Source organism: Geotrypetes seraphini, chromosome 7, assembly GCF_902459505.1.
Source record: "Geotrypetes seraphini chromosome 7, aGeoSer1.1, whole genome shotgun sequence".
In the NCBI taxonomy this organism is placed as follows: Eukaryota; Metazoa; Chordata; class Amphibia; order Gymnophiona; family Dermophiidae; genus Geotrypetes; species Geotrypetes seraphini.
In genome coordinates this window covers 51,154,039-51,172,956 of record NC_047090.1, presented here as the reverse complement: position 1 = coordinate 51,172,956, position 18,918 = coordinate 51,154,039, and the positions used below count along the sequence as shown (strand labels likewise).

General features: G+C 43.2%; 1 protein-coding gene across 1 annotated transcript; it reads left to right on the top strand.

Moving 5' to 3' along the window:
* The first annotated feature begins 441 nt into the window (after nucleotides 1–441).
* On the top strand, nucleotides 442–621 carry LOC117363778 (ATP synthase membrane subunit DAPIT, mitochondrial-like). The gene has a single exon (XM_033952083.1). It carries the CDS (start codon nucleotides 442–444, stop codon nucleotides 619–621), a length of 180 nt encoding a protein of 59 aa, XP_033807974.1.
* The last annotated feature ends 18,297 nt before the right edge of the window (nucleotides 622–18,918 follow it).

Below are 18,918 nucleotides of genomic sequence, written 5' to 3'. Positions count from 1 at the left end.
CCCACCCTTGAGTCTAGCATGCCCAGCAACTTTAGACCTATCTCCAACCTACTCTTCATCTCCAAGATCCTAGAAAAAAACAGTGTTAAACCAATTACACTCCATTGATGAACAAGGAGCCCTATCCACCTTCCAATTGGGATTCAGGAAATTCAACGGTACTGAAACCATCCTTTCAACATCATGAATGACTGCTGGAAACTCATAGATATGGGTAATGATGTCCTTCTGGTGCTGCTGGATCTCAGTGTGGTGTTCAACACTATTGACCATCCTCTCCTCATTGTGTGACTCTCTGAAATTGGATTAACCTCCTTCCTGAATAATAGATCCCAAAGTGTACTGCTCAATGATGTGCTATTGAAACTGAAACTGATAGGTGGAAGCTGCTGGTAGTGAAGGACACAGAGAGGCTGCCCGGTAGAGGAAGGAACAGCAACAATGGCAGGACATGACTCAGGTGCACAGTACAACTTCTCCAGGATCCAGAAATACGTCACCTCGTACACGATGACAGGCAGGAGGAATTGTGTGTTGGCAACATATGCAGGGATTGCGATGATCTTTCTGTATTTCAAACTAAAGCCTAAAAAACAAACTGCAGCTGTGAAAGAAAAGTAACTTAATGTTGCAGGTTCCTAGTTTCTCTCTGTATACAGAAAGCCCTTTGAATTAATTAAAGGGCGCATAATATGGGACGAGCCCTGCTTGAGTTCAGGATAAAGGTAAAGGGGGGGGTTAGGAGTGAGGTAATTAGGAGCTAACAAGAATTAATGGGGAATTTTGAAGATTTTGATTGGCTTAAATTTATAGGTTTGAGTTAGTGATTAAGTGTAGGTGAGTGGTGATTGGTTTGGAAGGAAGAATTGTAAGTGGTGGATTTCGGCGGGAGAATTGTTGGGAGTTTTGTCTGTGGGAGGTGGGGTGTGAGGAGGGTAGGCAGGAAGGAAGTGTGTGGGGAAATTAGGATTTGAGGGTAGGAGTCAATTAGTTAATTCAATTTAATTCAATTCAATTTAATTCAATTTAATTGTGAAGGAGTTGAGTAATTCATTGAGGTCGTTGCGGCGCGTTTACCTTGGTGCTGAGGTGGTGCTAGTTTTGGTAGTCATCGCGGCGCTTTTTGTGCTGGTTCGGGCAGTTCCCCTTTTCAAGGCGGTGTTAGCTGCTGCAGTTGCCGTGGTGCGGTGTAACGTCGTGCGCCTGACTTCTTATTTCCTGTCGGGTTGTTTGCGGCAGGAGCGAACTGCTTTACGGCTCGAGCGGCGGTGTGACTTGCCGGGTGGTCCGGTTTGCGGGCCTGTCATCGTTGGAGTGGAGCGGGGTTACAGCACTGCTACGGTGGTGGGGGAAGCGGCGCCCATTTGGAATTGGAAGCGGTCGGTTTCCTGCAGCGGGTTGGGTGAGTGCTTGTCTGCTCTGAGCCGGTGGGGGAGCTTGTTTTTATTAATTGCAATTTTCTGTTGGTTTTACTGCTGGTGTGGGTGCTGGGGTTAGGAGCATTTTGTGTTTCTGAGTCAGTAAAACGAGCTGGTTCATTTATGGCTCCTAAACAAAAAGTGCTGCCTAAAAAGAAACAGCCTGGAAAGGGGCAGAAGGTAACAAGGGTTGGTAAGGCCCCTCGGAAGGTGAATAATGTTTCCAGGGCTAGCAATGTTGGACAGGTGGCCAGGCGTATTGCAGCTGAACGTTTGAGTGTTTCAGCTGGAGCGAGACCTGCACGGAGATCTGCTTTGGTGGGGTCCGCTAGTGGAAGCGGCTCGCGCCCGGAGGCTTTGAGGGCGGAGGTGGCTGAAGAAGGTCCTGATGCTGCTGTACATGGCACCTCTCAATCACTCAATTCCACAACGCCTGTTCCGGCTCCGGCTGGTGAGTTTGCTAGATGTGTGTCTGATTTGTTGGGTATGGTGGCTGGGGGTAGAGAGTCTGAAGGTTTGGTTAGTGGGGGGTGGGGGGGTAGTGCGGTGGGTTCTCCACGGAAGTCTTTAGGCAAAAGGTTGAGGAATAAAAAATTTTTGCATCGCTTGCAGCATGTGGTTAGGCATTTGGATAGGGATCGTAAGAGTAGGAGGTTGGATTTGGTAGATCCTATGCATGTTTGGGAATCTTCGGATTCTTGGGATTCTTCTCATTCTCCTTCCTCATCTTCTTCGTCGGATGTGGTGTCTGTGGCCGCACCGGTTGGAATTGGTGTTGGTGTGCCTGGTATGTCGGGTGGCATTGCACAATTTTCCTGTTCTGGACATACGTTATGTGAAATTGCACCTTTGGATGTCTCAGAAGTGGAAGAGAAAAATTTTAAGAATGAAATATGTGGATGTCTTTGCTTTATTGGAATCTGAGCAGGAGGGTTTTGAAAGAAAGAAAAGTGAGGAAGGCAAAGAGGAGGGGAAGAAAAAGAGAAGTAGAGTTTCCCGAACTATATTTAACTGGTTATTGGGTTTCCATGTGTATGCTAGTGTTTTAGGGTCTGCCAAACCGGGGTTGTATCCTGGCTTACTGCGTTATGCTGATCTGATTTACGGGCTTACCGGACTTATGGTGGGTGGGCCTGGTTAAATTATGATGAGCATTTTCGACGTGGTATGGCTCGTGATAAGTCTGAAGCTTGGGGCTTTAGGGATGTGGACTTGTGGTTGACTGAAATGACTTCAGTTCGACCATCGTTTTTTCGAGGAGTCCCCTCCTCAGGAGGCTCTATGCCTTTGGGGAGGGGAGCCTCAGGTCCAGCAGGAATGGGTCGAGCAGGGGTTGGTGTTGGGGGAATGGGGTTTGTGGGGTGGCAAGGCAGTACACGAGTCGGATTGGTGGGCTCAGCCTGTTTCCAGTTTAATGGAGGTCGGTGTGACAGAGCTGGGTGTAGATTCCGGCATGTGTGCAGTCAGTGCTCGGGCTCACACCCTGCCATTAGATGTCCTGGTGCCTGGAGTAAAGGACCGGTTGGGCGATCCGCTGGAGCGGCTGCCCCGGGTGTGTCTGGACAAGGCCCCTTCCCCCGTTGATCTACAGGAGCTTGCTCGTTGGTTGCCCTTATATCCTAATCAGGTAGATGCTGACAGGCTTTGGGGGGGTTTTACTAATGGGTTCATAATCCCTTTTGATGGTCCCTTGCTGTTGCATACCTGTGTGAACTCACCATCTGTTGCTAAACATGTTATGGTGGTTCGGGAAAAATTGGGCAAAGAAATTAATTTGGGAAGAATCGCGGGGCCTTTCCTGTCTCCTCCTTTTGATAATTTGGTGCTTTCGCCTCTGGGGGTAATTCCAAAGAAGGAGCCAGGAAAATTCCGTTTGATTCATAATTTATCCTTTCCTTTGGGGTTCAGTGTGAATTCCTTTATTGAGCCGAGTTTTTGCTCGGTACAATACGCATCTTTTGATCGGGCGTTAGACATGTTAAGGGGTTTGGGTCCTGGTGCGTTAATGGCTAAAGCAGATATAGAATCAGCTTTTCGGTTATTGCCGGTTCACCCTTCGTCGTTTTATTTATTAGGCTTTCAATTTGACCAACATTATTATTTTGATAAATGTATGCCTATGGGTTGCTCTGTTTCCTGTGCATATTTTGAAGCTTTTTCTACTTTCTTGCATTGGGTAATGGAGCAATGTTCTGGGTCATCCTGTATTGTACATTATTTGGATGAATTCTTGTTTGGAGGTGTAGTAGGGTCTAATCAGTGTAGTGTGCTGTTAGATACATTCCGTGGTGTGATGAATCGGTTGGGTGTTCCGCTGGCTGAAGGGAAGTCGGAAGGGCCTTGCTCGACTTTGGTTTTTTTGGGCATTGAGTTAGATTCTGTGCGAATGGAGTCTCGCTTGCCATTGGAAAAAGTTCAAGCTTTGCGTACTGAAATTGACAGAGCTGTGCAGAAGAGGAAGTTGACCCTCACTGAAATTCAGTCTTTGGTGGGGCGGTTGAATTTTGCCTCTCGCGTTATACCCATGGGTCGTGTTTTTGCACGTCATTTGGCTTTATTAACTAAAGGTTTTACAAGAAAGCATTACCGTATACGATTGTCTCGTGTAGTGCGTGAGGATTTGTTCATGTGGAAAACCTTTTTAGTAAAGTTTAATGGGGTGAGAGTATGGCCTCAGCCATTGGTATCGGATACTGATTTGCGTCTGTTTACAGATGCTTCTGGTGGGTGTGGTTTTGGAATCTATTTTCATGGAGCTTGGTGTGCTGAGGCTTGGCCAGATGGGTGGCGTGCTAGGGGATGGTGTGATAATATAGCATTTTTGGAGTTGTTTCCAGTTTGGGTGACACTGAAATTATTTGGTTGTAGATTAGAGAATAGACGGGTTTTATTGAGTTCAGACAATGTGGCAGTGGTTGAAGCGGTAAATAGGCAGAGAGTGCATTGCAAATTGTTACTGGGTTTGTTGCGTTTGATAGTGCTGGAGTGTTTATGCTTGAATTTGACACTGAGGGCGCGTCATGTTCCTGGTCATACTAATGCAATTGCTGATTCTCTTTCTCGCTTTCAGTGGACCCGTTTTCATGCGTTGGATCCTGGAGCGGACGGTGGCCCGACACTGATGCCGGCAGCTTTGTGGCAGCACTTCCTAGAAGCTTCCAGACTTTGTTGAAGAATTCGTTGGCACCTAACAAGTGGAAAGTTTACAGTGCTGGATGGCGTTGTTTTATGTATTTTTTACAGTCTTTTCAAGGAGCTGATTGTTTGAAAATTGATGAGAGTTCTATCATTGCCTTTATTTTATTTGCGCATTCTGTTGGATGGTCGGTGGGGGTGGTGAATCAAGTATTGGCAGAGGTTGCTTTTGTTTGTAAGATTCAAGGTTGGAAGGATCCTACTTCCTCCTTTTTAGTTCGTAAACTTCGAGTGGGTTTTGTTCGTGGGAAGGCTTCCTCTAGTCCGGCTTTGGTAAGGTTGCCTATTTTGACGGACCACTTAGTGAGTATAGGGGAGTCACTTCCTAAGATTTGTGTGTCTCCTTTTGAAGTGGTTCTTTTCCGTCTAGCCTTTTCAGTGGCTTTTTTTGGGGCATTGCGCATCAGTGAATTGGTGGCTCCTTCCAAGAACTCGGTTGGTAGGACGGGGTTGTTGTTTAGTGATGTGGTTTTGTCTTCATTAGAGTTGCGTGGTTGTATACGGCGCTCCAAGACAGACCCTATGGGGAAAGGATGTTGGTTTCGATTGCATGCAGTGGTGCAATTTTCGGAGTGTCCGGTATCTTTGGCTCATCGGTATGCATCAATTCGGCCTCAACAGGGCTTGTTTTGGTTGGTGCATGCGGATGGGTCACCATTAACTCGGTTTCAATTTAATGCAGTTTTTAAACGAGTGTTGGGTTGTGTGGGTTTAAATCCTGCGCTATTTGGCACTCATTCTTTTCGAATTGGGGCAGCTACTTTTGCGGCTCAGGAGGGTGGGTCTCCGGACTTCATTAGGAAAATTGGGAGGTGGGCATCCAATAGGTATTTGGGATATGTTCGTACTAATTAATATTGCTCAGTTACATTTAATTTGTTTTCTCTCCTTATCTTATTTAGCTCGCATCCGGACTTTGCCAGTGGAGGTGTGTGTCTGGCTATGTGGGCATTCTTTCATATTCTGGGCACGAAAGCATGCAGTTTCTTCTCGTTGGGCTGGCTGAATTGGGTATCTCCATTCAATGGCTGGGACAGCGTGGGATGCGCTGGAATCAACTCTTACCAACCTTGTTGGAGGCGGAACGTTTCTCTTATCCAGATTTGATACTTGTACATTTGGGAGGGAATGATTTATGTCATATTAAGGGGGTGGATTTGATTAGGCAAATGCAAAAGGATTTTGTTATTTTGTTGTCTCATTTTCCTTTAACTCGCTTAGTTTGGTCTAAAATTATTCCTCGTTTGGTGTGGAAAGATGCTCGAAATGAGCGTGCGATTGAGCGATTGCGGCGTAGGGTGAATGTGGAGGTTGCTAGATGGGTGGGCTGTTTAGGGGGTATGATCCTTAGTCATGATTTGTTATCTACAGATTGCCCTGGCTTATACCGGCCGGATGGGGCTCACTTATCTGATATTGGTCTAGATATTTTCATTAGCACAGTGCAGGATTTGTTGGAAGCTGTGTTTAAAGTGTAATTTGGCTGCAGCTAGTTTTGGGGGAGTGGTGACAAGCTTATGCTGTCACCACTTTGGCGAAAAATGAAATGGAGTTCCTTCCAGGCGGCCAGGGATTGTGGGGAAATAAGTTCAAGATATGATAAATGTTGTATGCTGTGTGCGGTACCGCCACAGACAGGTGAGGCCGGGCGACACCGCAGGTCTTGCAGATGGGATACTTGGAATGTAATCTAATGTGGGGGATGTTGGGGAGAAGCAGCTAGGTCGGGACCGACTAGCTGTTGGGAAAGAAAGGGAAGGCCGCCTAGGAAGAGAGGGATATGGAAATAAGTTGAAATACACTGTTATGTGAATTTGAAAATTAATAAAGCTGCGGCCAAATTTATGCCATAATAATGATGTGTTAGTGTTTAATTGGTGTTCAAATTTTTGAATTGTTTGAATGCAGAGTGCGAGTTCCTAATATTAAGAAAGCCCTTTGAATTAATTAAAGGGCGTATAATATGGGACGAGCCCTGCATGAGTTCAGGATAAAGGTAAAGGGGTGGGGGGGTTAGGAGTGAGGTAATTAGGAGCTAACAAGAATTAATGGGGAATTTTGAAGATTTTGATTGGCTTAAATTTATAGGTTTGAGTTAGTGATTAAGTGTAGGTGAGTGGTGATTGGTTTGGAAGGAAGAATTGTAAGTGGTGGATTTCGGCGGGAGAATTGTTGGGAGTTTTGTCTGTGGGAGGTGGGGTGTGAGGAGGGTAGGCAGGAAGGAAGTGTGTGGGGAAATTAGGATTTGAGGGTAGGAGTCAATTCCCTCCCTTCCCTCTTTTGGTGATGTTAATTGGGAAAAGAGTTGGGAGTGTTTAATTTAATTTGTGATGTTTAGATGGGTGGGGGTTTCATGGTTGGTTCTAATGATGGTGCTGGGCAAACAAGGGGTGGGGGGTAGGTAGTCGCAGCTCCCTCTTGCCCAGATCGTGTCGGGGGTGCCGCGGTTGGCTGGGGCAAGAGGACTTGAGCTCCCTCTTGTCCCGATCGTGTTGGGGGTGCCGCGGTTGGCTGGGGCAAGAGGGCGGGAGTGTGTGCGAGCGGTCCATCAGGGTGAGGGTGCGGGTGCAGGTGGGAGTGCGTGCAAGCGGTCCTTCAGGGTGGGGGTGCGGGTGGGAGCGCGTGCGAGTGGTCCTTCGGGGTCCGGGTGTGGGTGCGTGCGAGCGGTCCTTCGGAGTGGGGGTGCGAACGGTCCTGCGGGAGGGGGGGTGAATCGGACGTCGGGGGGGGGGGGGAACTATGTAAAAAAATTTTGTACAACGCGCTCACGCGTATACCGCGCAAGGTTATGCACGGTTTGTAAAAACACGTATAACGCGCGCGTTATATGCATGAAAATACGGTAATTTGTTTGGATACTCTGGGCCTTCAAGGAAATGTTTACTCCTGGTTCAAAGGTTTTCTGGAGTCCAGATTGTACCAAGTTAGGTTTAGGACCCACCTCTCTTCAATCTGGAATAACCCATGTGGTGTTCCTCAGGGTTCTCCACTTTCACCTACACTATTCAATGTTTATCTTTCATCATTGGGCTCATGTTTGAGCAACCTGGATGTAGAACTGTTTAGTTACACTGACGACATTACTATTGTCATACTTTTTACTTCAGCCCTATCTCAGATTACCACTAAAGTTGAAATTGTAATGAAACAGATGGATTCCTGGATGGAAAAATTTAAACTCAAAATGCGGCAAATCACCGGGCCCGGACGGGATCCACCCAAGGGTTCTGAAAGAACTAAGACAAGAAATAGCGGACACAATCCATCATGTTTGCAACCTATCCTTGAAAACTGGAGAGGTACCAGAGGACTGAAAATTGGCGAATGTCACACCTATCTTCAAGAAGGGATTGAGGGGTGACCCCGGGAACTACAGGCCGGTGAGCCTGACTTCAATTATAGGGAAGATGGTGGAAGCTATGATCAAGGACGGCATTTGTGAGCACATCAAGAGAAATGGCCTACTGAAAACAAGCCAGCACGGATTCTGTAAGGAAAGGTCGTGCTTCATGAACCTTCTGTACTTCTTTGAGGGAATAAGCAGTCGTGTGGACAATGGGGAACCCATAGACATCATTTACCTCGATTTTCAAAAGGCTTTCGACAAGGTGCCACATGAAAGGCTGCTTAGGAAGCTGTGGAACCACGGGGTGGGAGGGGATGAGCACAGATGGATCAAGCACTGGTTGTCGGGTAGACTGCAGAGGGTCGGAGTAAAGGGCCAATATTCTGACTGGCGGGGAGTCACGAGCGGTGTGCCACAGGGATCGGTGCTGGGGCCGTTACTCTTCAACATATTTATCAATGACCTGGAAAAGGAGGCAAAGTGCGAAGTTATAAAATTTGCAGACGATACCAAACTGTGCAGCAGAGTTAGGTCCAGGGAGGAGTGTGAGGACCTGCAAAGGGACCTGGACAAGCTGGAAGACTGGGCAAACAAATGGCAAATGCGCTTTAACGTGGAAAAATGCAAGGTCATGCATATAGGGAAAAAGAACCCGTTGTTCAACTACAAATTGGGGGGGGGGGGCATTATTGGGAGACAGCAGACTTGAGAGAGACTTGGGTGTGCTGGTGGATGCATCACTGAAGCCATCTGCACAGTGCGCAGCAGCCTCGAAAAAAGCCAACAGGATGCTGGGCATCATAAAGAGGGGCATAACAACCAGGACGCGGGAAGTCATCATGCCATTGTATCGAGCGATGGTGCGTCCACATCTGGAATACTGCGTTCAGTATTGGTCGCTGTACCTCAAGAAGGACATGGCGGTACTTGAGAGAGTCCAAAGGAGAGCAACGAAACTGGTAAGAGGGCTGGAACACTGCCCATACGCCGAGAGGTTGGATAGGCTGGGGCTCTTCTCTCTTGAAAAAAGGAGGCTCAGGGGAGATATGATAGAGACCTTCAAGATCATGAGGGGCATAGAGAGGGTGGATAGGAACAGATTCTTCAGACTAAAGGGAACAACAGGTACGAGGGGGCATTCGGAGAAACTGAAGGGAGATAGGTTCAAAACAAATGCAAGGAAGTTTTTTTTCACCCAAAGGGTCGTGGACACTTGGAATGCGTTACCGGAGGAAGTGATCAGGCAGAGTACGGTACAGGGATTCAAACAGGGATTGGACGGATTCCTGAGGGATAAAGGGATCGTGGGATACTGAGAGAGGTATCCAGGTAATAAGTATAGAAACCCAACCAGGTCGTGCATGTGCAAGACCGGAGGGTTAGGACTTCGATGGGAAGATAGGACTTAAATGGGAAACCAAGGTGGCAAGGGGGCCCCTTCTGGTGATTCAGACAGGTCGTGACCTGTTTGGGCCGCCGCGGGAGCGGACTGCTGGGCAGGATGGACCTATGGTCTGACCCAGCGGAGGCACTGCTTATGTTCTTATGTTCTTATGTTAAACTCTGTCAAAAAAAAGTTTTAGTGTGGCGACTGCTAGTAATATTTCTTCTGAACCTTCTGTTAGTATAAATTCAATTCAGTATATAATTCATAAACATTTTTGAACTTAAAAAAAAAAAAATTGGGGGAGTTATTTTAGACCAGCATCTTACAATGCATGCTCAGATAGATGCTGTAGTGCGTAAATGCCACTTCATATTATGCAAATTGCGAACAATTAGATCTTATTTTGAATTTACTGCTTTTAGATTACTGGTTCAATCATTACTACTGAGTCTTCTCGATTATTGTAATATTATCTATCTGACAGTCACCAAGAAAGAATTAGCAAGACTTACAATGATACAGAATGCAGCGGTCAGAATGATTTATGGCCTGAAGAAATTTGATCATGTTACACCCTTTTATCACAAATTGCATTGGCTGCCAATGGCAGCCCGGGTATTGTTTAAGCTAGGCTGCTTCTGTTACAAGGCTGTTTATGGTACAGCTCCTTCTTACTTAGTCAATAGATTTTCTTTAGCATCATACAGACATAGTAGAAGAACTCATCCTTTGTTTAATTTTTCATCTGTCCAGGGTTGCAGGAGTAAGAAATTTCTAAATCATACTTTGGCATCTCAGGCAGCTCTTCATGACAACGAATTCCAAACATTGTTGCTTACTACCTATTCCTATGGCCATTTTAGAAAACAATTGAAGACCTATCTTTTTTCTAAATATTTGACTGTTTAACGAATCATCTTATTTCATGTAACATGTTTACTTTTATAACTTTTTGTAAACCGCGTTGAATTTCTGGTTACGCAGTCAATAAGCACAATGTTATATTATGTTATGTTATTACTCTGGAACTCTATTCCCAACTATATTCGGGGAAAAAAATCTTTGATCCACTTTAAAACAAACTTAAAAACGTTTCTGTTCCAAGATGCATATGACATTTAAATGCTCTTGTAAGGGCAAAAAATTATCTTTTCCCCATCCCAAAATTTTCTTCCTTAATTGTTCTCTTCCTCTTGAAAAACATTGTAGTTCTTCCCCCCTTTCCCATTTGTTTCTATTTGTTCTGTCTATTTTAATTGTTTTCCCCATTTTATGTGATACAAACTGTAATTTTTATTGTACACCGCTCAGAAGTCTGATTGAGCGGTATAAAAAATTTTAAATAAACTTGAAATTTGAAGTAGGTAGAACAGCTGATAGTTCCACACTCTTATTGTAGACATGTTTTGAAATTAGCCCATAGTCACCTATTAGGGGGGGGGGGGGGTCCTCTTTCTGAACTTTCTTTCTGGACTTTCTCTTCCATTCAATCTGTTCAAAACACTGATGAGCACCTCATATTCTACCAGAGTCATTATACACACATTACTTCTCTCCTCAGGTTGCTTCACTGGCTCCCTGTCCATCTCTGCATACAATTCAAATGCACTCACTCTGCAGCTCCTCAGTATCTCTCCTCTTTTATTACTCCCTATACTCCCCCTCCCATCCGGGAACTCCATTCAGCACACAAGTTCCTCCTATAGGTACCCTTCTCCTCTACTTCCAACTCCTGTTTCCATTCCTTCTATCTTGCTGTGCGCATGCTTGGAACAACCTGCCTGGCTCGTTATATCAGGCTCCATCTCTGGCGATATTCAAATCCAGACTGAAAGCCCACTTATTTGAAGCTGCATTTAAATCCTAACTCTACCAACATATCTGTCTGTCATCTCCTCAGTGGTCCCCAACCACCTCTTCACCCCCCCATCCAATTCCCTTCTTGAGCACTAAGTATATAGTCCCCTTTGTTCTATGTGATTCTACCTCAGCCCTCCGCCCTTAATTCCCTACATGAGCACTTGATATGACTCCCCTTTTGTTCTGTGTGTCTGTCATAATTAGATTGTAAGCTCTTTTGAGCAGGAACCGTCTCTTACATGTGCAGGTACTGTCTCTGTCTCTTACATGTATAATGTGCAGCACTGCATCCACCTGGTAGCGCTATAGAAATAATACATTTTTGGTGTGGTATGTTGAATTGTACCTGCTGTACACTGCCTTGGGTGAATCTCTTCATAAAGGCGGTTAACAAATCCCAATAAATAAACAAACAAATAGTCCATGAGTGAAAATCAGGAGAAATCTTTGAGTACTGAATCTTTGCTTTATGAATCATATCATACATGTATCTCTGTGAAACTTCCATGCAGGGATGGAGAAACTCTTCTCTAAAACAGCTAAACAATGCCTGCAACCTTCTAACTCAGGCTAACTGCATAGGCAGAAAGGCTCAGAGAGACACTGGACAGCTGAAATTTATGGTAATGAAAGGTTCTATATTTCACAACTATAAAAGTTCCACATGAATAAAGTGATTGCAAACTACTTAAATTAGCATAAAGCCTATGTGAAGGAGTGGTGTAGTGATTGACAAAATAAACTAGGAATCAGAAGATGTGAGGTCAAGTCCCAAATCTGCTACCAGTACTATGTTATTTCTCTTGTCTTTATATGGAAAAAAAAACTTAGTACCTAAAGCATTTCTTATTCTTTAGGTCCCTACTTAAACTGAAGGGTCTTTGAGGATTCATGTACTTGTACAGTACATAAATAGTATACGTGCCAGACAAATAATAAAACAAACGTTTGCTTGTATACTTTGGGGGACAAAAAATATAAGTTTAACTCTAAGGGCATCCTTACAAGGTATCCTTTTAATGAATTAACTATGGTTGATATTACCATGAATAAAAATAAATTGTTGAGTGAAGACAGATAAATGGGAGAGGTCTAAAAGAGAGAGGGAGAGGCTGAGAAAGATAACAGATGAGAAAGGGAGAGGCAGAGACTTAAACATGACAGCAGAAAAGGCAGTGAAATAAAAACAGGAGGTAACAGAGACTGCTTAGTTAAAAGATATTTTGACAAATGTAAATTGCACACATTGTTATTAGAGGATATATTTACCTAATGAAACGTGGCATTGTACATATATTATTACACAAGCATAAAATGAATTGAAATAAAATGAATTTTAATGTACAACTGTTCTCAAAAATTATAAGCAGGCTCACTTTATATCAGTGATGGCTAATAAAATGATAGTGTTATACAACAATGAAATAGAAATCCTGATGGTAACCTATTAATTGAATACACTTTACAAAACCATCGGTATAACCCAAAATGACACCGGAGGTACTTATTAGACTTTTTATTTCCTCTTTAACTGCTATCTTCTATCCTATAAACAGGGACAAGCCTCAGATTATGGAGTTTTACCCATTTAGGGTTCTTTCAAAGAAAAGAACGATTTATATTACTCCTATTAACATCACTGGCTTGAACCCATCCTCCTTACCTTAACCTTAACATAAATTATTTATTTATTTATTTTATTTCTTCAATCTTCAATTAATTACTATAAAAAGACTAGCTGAATTATTCTTATATTCTAGTAAAAATTAATTCTGAATTCATAAAAGGTTAATATTTCATCAATATTCAGGACTAATTAAGCCTCACAATGTATTCTGGAAAACCGATGGTTTTGTAAAGTATATTTAATAAAATGATAGATCACTAAACAAAACGCTGTCCAAGGTATATTGAACCAATACTAATTCAAAAATATCATCTGCTTCTCTTGGGCCATTTTCTAAAGTGTCATAAGTAGCTAATACAGGCATTATCATGTAGGCCGATGCTAACAGTGCAGTAGTTTGACACATATGAAAATAGTAGTTGCCCTATTGGGTCAGTAGCTTTGTAACTTTGTAGCTTTGTAATAGTGGCCAATCCAGTCACAAGTACCTGGCATGATCAGTGGCATACGAAGGGGGTGTGCGGACTGTCCTGGGTGCCATCTTGGCAGGGGAGATGGCACCTCTCCTCCTTTCTGTCCCCCCGCATACCTCTTAAAATATTCGCCAGTGTGAACAACATCTTCTACTTCCTGCACACATTGGCCTCAGCTTCTTTCTGATGTCACTTCCTAGTCAAAGGACCAGGATGTGACGTCAGAAAGGAGCCAAGGCCGATACGAGCAGGAGGTGGAATCGTGCCGGCAAACATTTCAAGAGGTATACGGGGGAGGGGGGTAGATACTCGAGCAGTGGGGAAGAGTGGGGGCTACATGATGTGATGATGCCGGGTGCCAAACCCTTTTTTATATATAGATGCTTTGACCATGATCTCCTAACCATGCCCACTTTTAGATAGGCAATTTAGATAATTTGCCTAATTTTTATAGAATTGCAGCTACCAAGTTAGGTGCCTGTCACTTAATTCCAATTAACCTCAATTATCAGCACCAATTTGACCTATTAGTCAATTAAGTTAAACGCCTACATTGGCTAGGCATGATGATGTAGGTGCCTAACTTTGGGCGAACTTTATAGAATTTGGGGGTGAGTGAAAAAATGTTTTCTCCTATTTGTTTCAAATGCGCTACTAGTTAACTACCATGTTTCCTCGAAAATAAGACAGGGTCTTATATTAATTTGTTCCAAAAACGCACTAGAGTTTATTTTCAGGGAATGTTTTTTATTTTTTTTCATGTACAACAATCATCACTCCCTTCCTCTCCTCCACCCCAATTCTTCCTCTTTCCTTTCTCTCTCTTCTCCCCCATACAGAATCTTTCCTTGCCTCTCACCCATACCCTTGTGCAGCAGCTCCCGAGGCCTCCAAAAACAGTGGCAGTGCTCTGAACGGGCTTCTTCACATCCTTCCCTGCCAGGGCTGGGCCTTCCCTCTGCAGTGTCCTTCTATCCCTCCCTCCCATCCCTCTTGTGCACCATGAGCCTGACATACCTCCACTCCAAAAGCCTCCAAAACAGTAGTGACTTATTTTTAGGGAATGTCTTATTTTTTTCATCTAATCTAATCTAATCTTTGATTTTATATACCGATTCATCCCAGCAGGAAGGCTCGACTCGGTTAACAAAATATTAATAAATGATATAATAGATTAGAACAGAAGCTATATCTTTTAGGCCAAAATTTTATCAACTTTCCTTCCTCTCCTCCATCCCAATTCTTCCTCTTTCCTTTCTCTCCCCACCCGCACCCCATGTGCAGCATCTTTCCTTGCCTCTCACACATGCCACTTGGCTTTCCTCTGTTGCATGATTCTGTAGAGTGCTGTGCACGTCTGGTATCACTCTAGAAATAATTAATAGTAGTAGTATTAGTAGTAGTTGCCTTGAAAAAGTGGGCTTTAATTTGGATTTGAATACTGCTGGAGATGGAGTTTGACATATTGACTCAGGCAGTCTCATTCAGGCATACAATGTAGCAAGATAGATGGAATGGCATCTGGAGTTGGCAGTGGTGAAGAAGGGTATAGATAAGAGGGACAAGTTAATTGGGGGGGGGGGGCAAGCATATATATATTGAGGGGCCGCAGAGTGAATGCAATTGTAAGTCAGTAAGAGGAGTTTGAACTATATTTGGAAATGGATAAGGAGCCAAAGAAGTGACTTCAGGAGAGGGATAATGTGAGTATGGTGACTCTGGCAGAATATTACTCATGCAGCAGAATATTGAACAGATTGAAGGAGAGAGAGATGATTAAGTGGAAAGCCTGAGAGAAGTAAATTGCAGTAATCTAAGTGTGAGGTGATGAGAGCGTAGATATGAGTTTTGGTAGAGTGTTCAGAAAGAAAAGGTTGGATTTTGATAATAAAAGGGGGTGCTGAAAAATTCTCAGCATATCTAAAAAGGGAAACTTGCCAAAGTTATTTCATATATTCACTCCTAAGTTCAACACACTTGGAACATTGGGTCTGAAGTTTCTGTATCCCTTCCAAAAAATACTTTGATGTCTGGTCACTGAACTACTGCTGCACTGCTGCAATCACCTTCGAATTACTCCAGCTGGACCCAGAAGTCACATATAGGTGGCTATTTTTTTAATGAGGGTTTAATTGGGTTTAAATGGTGCAACCAATTAAACTAATTAAATTAGCTGCCTAACATTTGGCTGCTTTCGTACAATCTGACCCTCAATGTTTGCATCTATCTCCCCAGATGTGGCAAGACCCAGACAACTGCAACAATGATGAGAGTATAAGGGAAGGGCTTCTAAATTTCTTCATGAGGAATTTTGTTAAATGTTTAGAGAAAATCCAGATACACTATATCAGTTGGCTCAGTTTTATTCATTTGTTTATTCAAGCCTTCAGAAAGATGCAGCAAATTGGTAAGGCAGGACCTCCCTTAGCTAAATCCATGTTGGCTCTGACTCATTAAACCATGTTTCTCTATGTGTTCAAAAATGTTATTATTTATAATATTCTTCACCATTTTGTCCAACACTGATGTCAAACTCATTGGTCTGTGGTTTCCTGGTTCGCCCCTGGAACATTGTCATCAAACAAGTAAAACAGTTCAAATAGAAAAATGTAGAGATATCTGTGCTCAACAAAACATACTTCATAAACACAAACAAGTGAACACAAAATAAGATGAAACAAATTACAAAAATACAAAGAAAAGACCTCAAAATTACTATTTAGTGCATATGAGGGGTATAATCAAAACTTTAAAATGTCCAAAAACCTGCTTAAGTTGGCACTTGGACATCCTAATAGTAGGGACATCCAAGTGCCGATATTCATAACAAACTTTCTGGATGTTCAGCAACACTTCTAAGATGCTGTGCATCCAGAGCTCAAAGGGGCATATTGGGAGGTGTGTTATAAGCGGGAATTGGGCAGGCTTCCACCTGGACATCCTGAAGCAATAATCAATGCTTTTCCAGGACATCCTAGGTGGAATTTACACGCTAGGACTTAGACCAAAATAAAATAGGTCTAAATGCCTCAAAGGTGACCAAACTGACAAGATGACCACTGAAGAGTTTATAGCATGACCCCCTTACTCCCCAGTGGTCACAACCCCCTCCCACCAAACAGAGATGGCAGAAAAAAAATACACATTGAAGGCTTGCCATCAGTTGATTGTGGCAGAGGAATGCCCAGAGAACACATGCTGGACGGAAGAGTGGGGAGAGGGGGCAAATATTAAATTGAATGGGGCAATAAGGGGCAGATGCTGAATGAAAATAAATAAAAGCAAGAAGAAAAGGAAACCAATATGGTTCTCCAAACTAGTGGCAGAGAAAATAAAGGCAAAAGAGTTGGCGTTCCTGAAATATTAAAAAAAAACCAAGAGGAGTGCAGAAAGGACTACCAGGTGAAACTGAATGAAGCCAAGAGAGAGAGAGAGATACATCTGGCGACAGCGCAAGAGGAAGAACAAATGGCTAAAAATGTAAAAAAGGGAGACAAAATTTTTTTACAGATATATATTAGTGAAAGGAGGAAGATGAAAAATAGAATTGCTAAACTAAAAGATGCTGGGAACCGATATGTGGAGAGTGATGAGGAAAAATCAAACGTACTAAATAAATACTTCTGTGTTCAAAGAAGAAAATCCTGGAGAAGGACCGAGATTGTCTGGCAAAGTAATGCAAGAAAATGGAGTAGATTCTGCGCTATTCACGGAAGAAAGTGTTTTTGAACAACTTGAAAAAGTGAAGGTGGACAAAGCGAAGGGACCGGACGGAATCCATCCCAGAATACTGAGGGAGCTCAGAGAGGTTTTGGTAGGTCCTATTAAAGACTTATTCAGCAAATCTCTGGAGATGGGAGTGGTTCCTGGGGATTGGAGGAGAGTGGATGTGGTCCCTATTCACAAAAGTGGTCACAGAGATGAAGTGGTAAACTACTGGCCAGTAAGCCTCACTTCGGTTGTTGGAAAAATAATGGAAGTGTTGCTGAAAGAAACGATAGTAAACTTCCTAGAATCTAATGGGTTATAGGATCCGAGGCAACATGGCTTTACAAAAGGTAAATAGTGCCAAATGAACCTGATTGAATTTTTGATTGGGTGACCAGAGAACTGGATCGAGGACATATGCTAGATATAATTTACTTAGATTTCAGCAAAGCCTTCGATACGGTTCCTTATAGGGGGCTCTTGAATAAACTTGAAGGGCTGAAATTAGGACCCAAAGTGGTGAACTTGGTTATAAACTTGCTGTCGGACAGACGCCAGAGGGTGATGGTTAATGGAAGTCGCTTGGATGAAAGAAAGGTGAGTAGTGGAGTCCCTCAGGGTTCGGTGCTGGTGCTGATCCTGTTCAATATGTTTGTAAGTGACATTGCTGAAGGGTTACAAGGAAAAGTTTGCCTTTTTGTGGATGATACCAAGATTTGTAATAGAGTAGACACTGAAGAGGGAGTGGAAAATATGAAAAAGGATCTGCAAAAGTTAGAGGAATGATCTAATATCTGGCAACTAAAATTCAATGCAAAGAAATGCAGAATAATGCATTTGGGGATTAATAATCGGAAGGAACCGTATATGCTGAGGTGAGAGGCTGTATGCACGGACAGGGAGAGGGACCTTGGGGTGATAGTGTCCGAAGATCTAAAGGCGAAAAAACAGTGTGACAAGGCGGTGGCTGCTGCCAGAAGGATGCCAGAAGGAAGAGAGGTGTAGCCAGTAGAAGGAAGAAGGTGTTGATGCCCCTGTACAGATCATTGGTAAGGCTCCACTTGGAGTATTGTATTCAGTTTTGGAGACTGTATCTGGCGAAGACTTGAAGCGGTCCAGAGGAGGGTGACAAAAATGATAGGAGGTTTGTGCCAGAAGACATATGAGGAGAGACTGGAAGCCTGAATAGAAGAAAGGAGGGACAGGGGAGATATGATTCAGCCCTTCAAATACATGAAAGGTATTAACGTAGAGCAAAATCTTTTCCAGAGAATGGAAAATGGTAAAACCAGAGGACATAATTTGAGGTTGAGGGGTGGTAGATTCAAGAGCATTGTTAGGACACTAGATGGAAGGGAAAAGAGAAAGAGGGCACATGTTAACTGGAAGAGGGATAAAGAAAAAATGTAGATGCTAGGCTGGGGGAAAGAGTGCAGATGCTGGTTGGGGGAAAGAGGACAAAGTTAGTGAAAGACTGTGAAGAAAGTGAAATAGGACAGCTGGAGTGAAGGAAAGAATTGGAAAACTGTAAATGGACATAGTAAAAAAAAAAAGAGGGAAATTGAGAACTGGATAGTAAGAAAGAATTAAATTTGAACAGCAACAGAAAATAAGATTAAGAAAGCTGAAAGGAAAAGAAGGAGAAAAAGTACAAATTGTCAGGAAATCCTGGCAAGTGAGTTAAGAGAAGATGAGGAAAGCAGAAACCAGAGTCTGGGACCAACAGAATTGGAAAAAAAGCAAAATCCAGACAATAAAAGAAAAAAAAAATGTAGTTTTAGTTTAAGATAAAATAGTGTGATACATAGCTGTGTTAATAAACATTAAGAAATTTTTTTTACAAAACCGTTTTACTAATCTGCGGTAAAAGTTTCTACCATGACCCGAAGTGCTAAATGCTCTGC

Excerpts from the sequence above, each read along its gene's own strand:
- LOC117363778 (XM_033952083.1), top strand. The coding sequence starts at position 442 with ATGGCAGGACATGACTCAGGTGCACAGTACAACTTCTCCAGGATCCAG.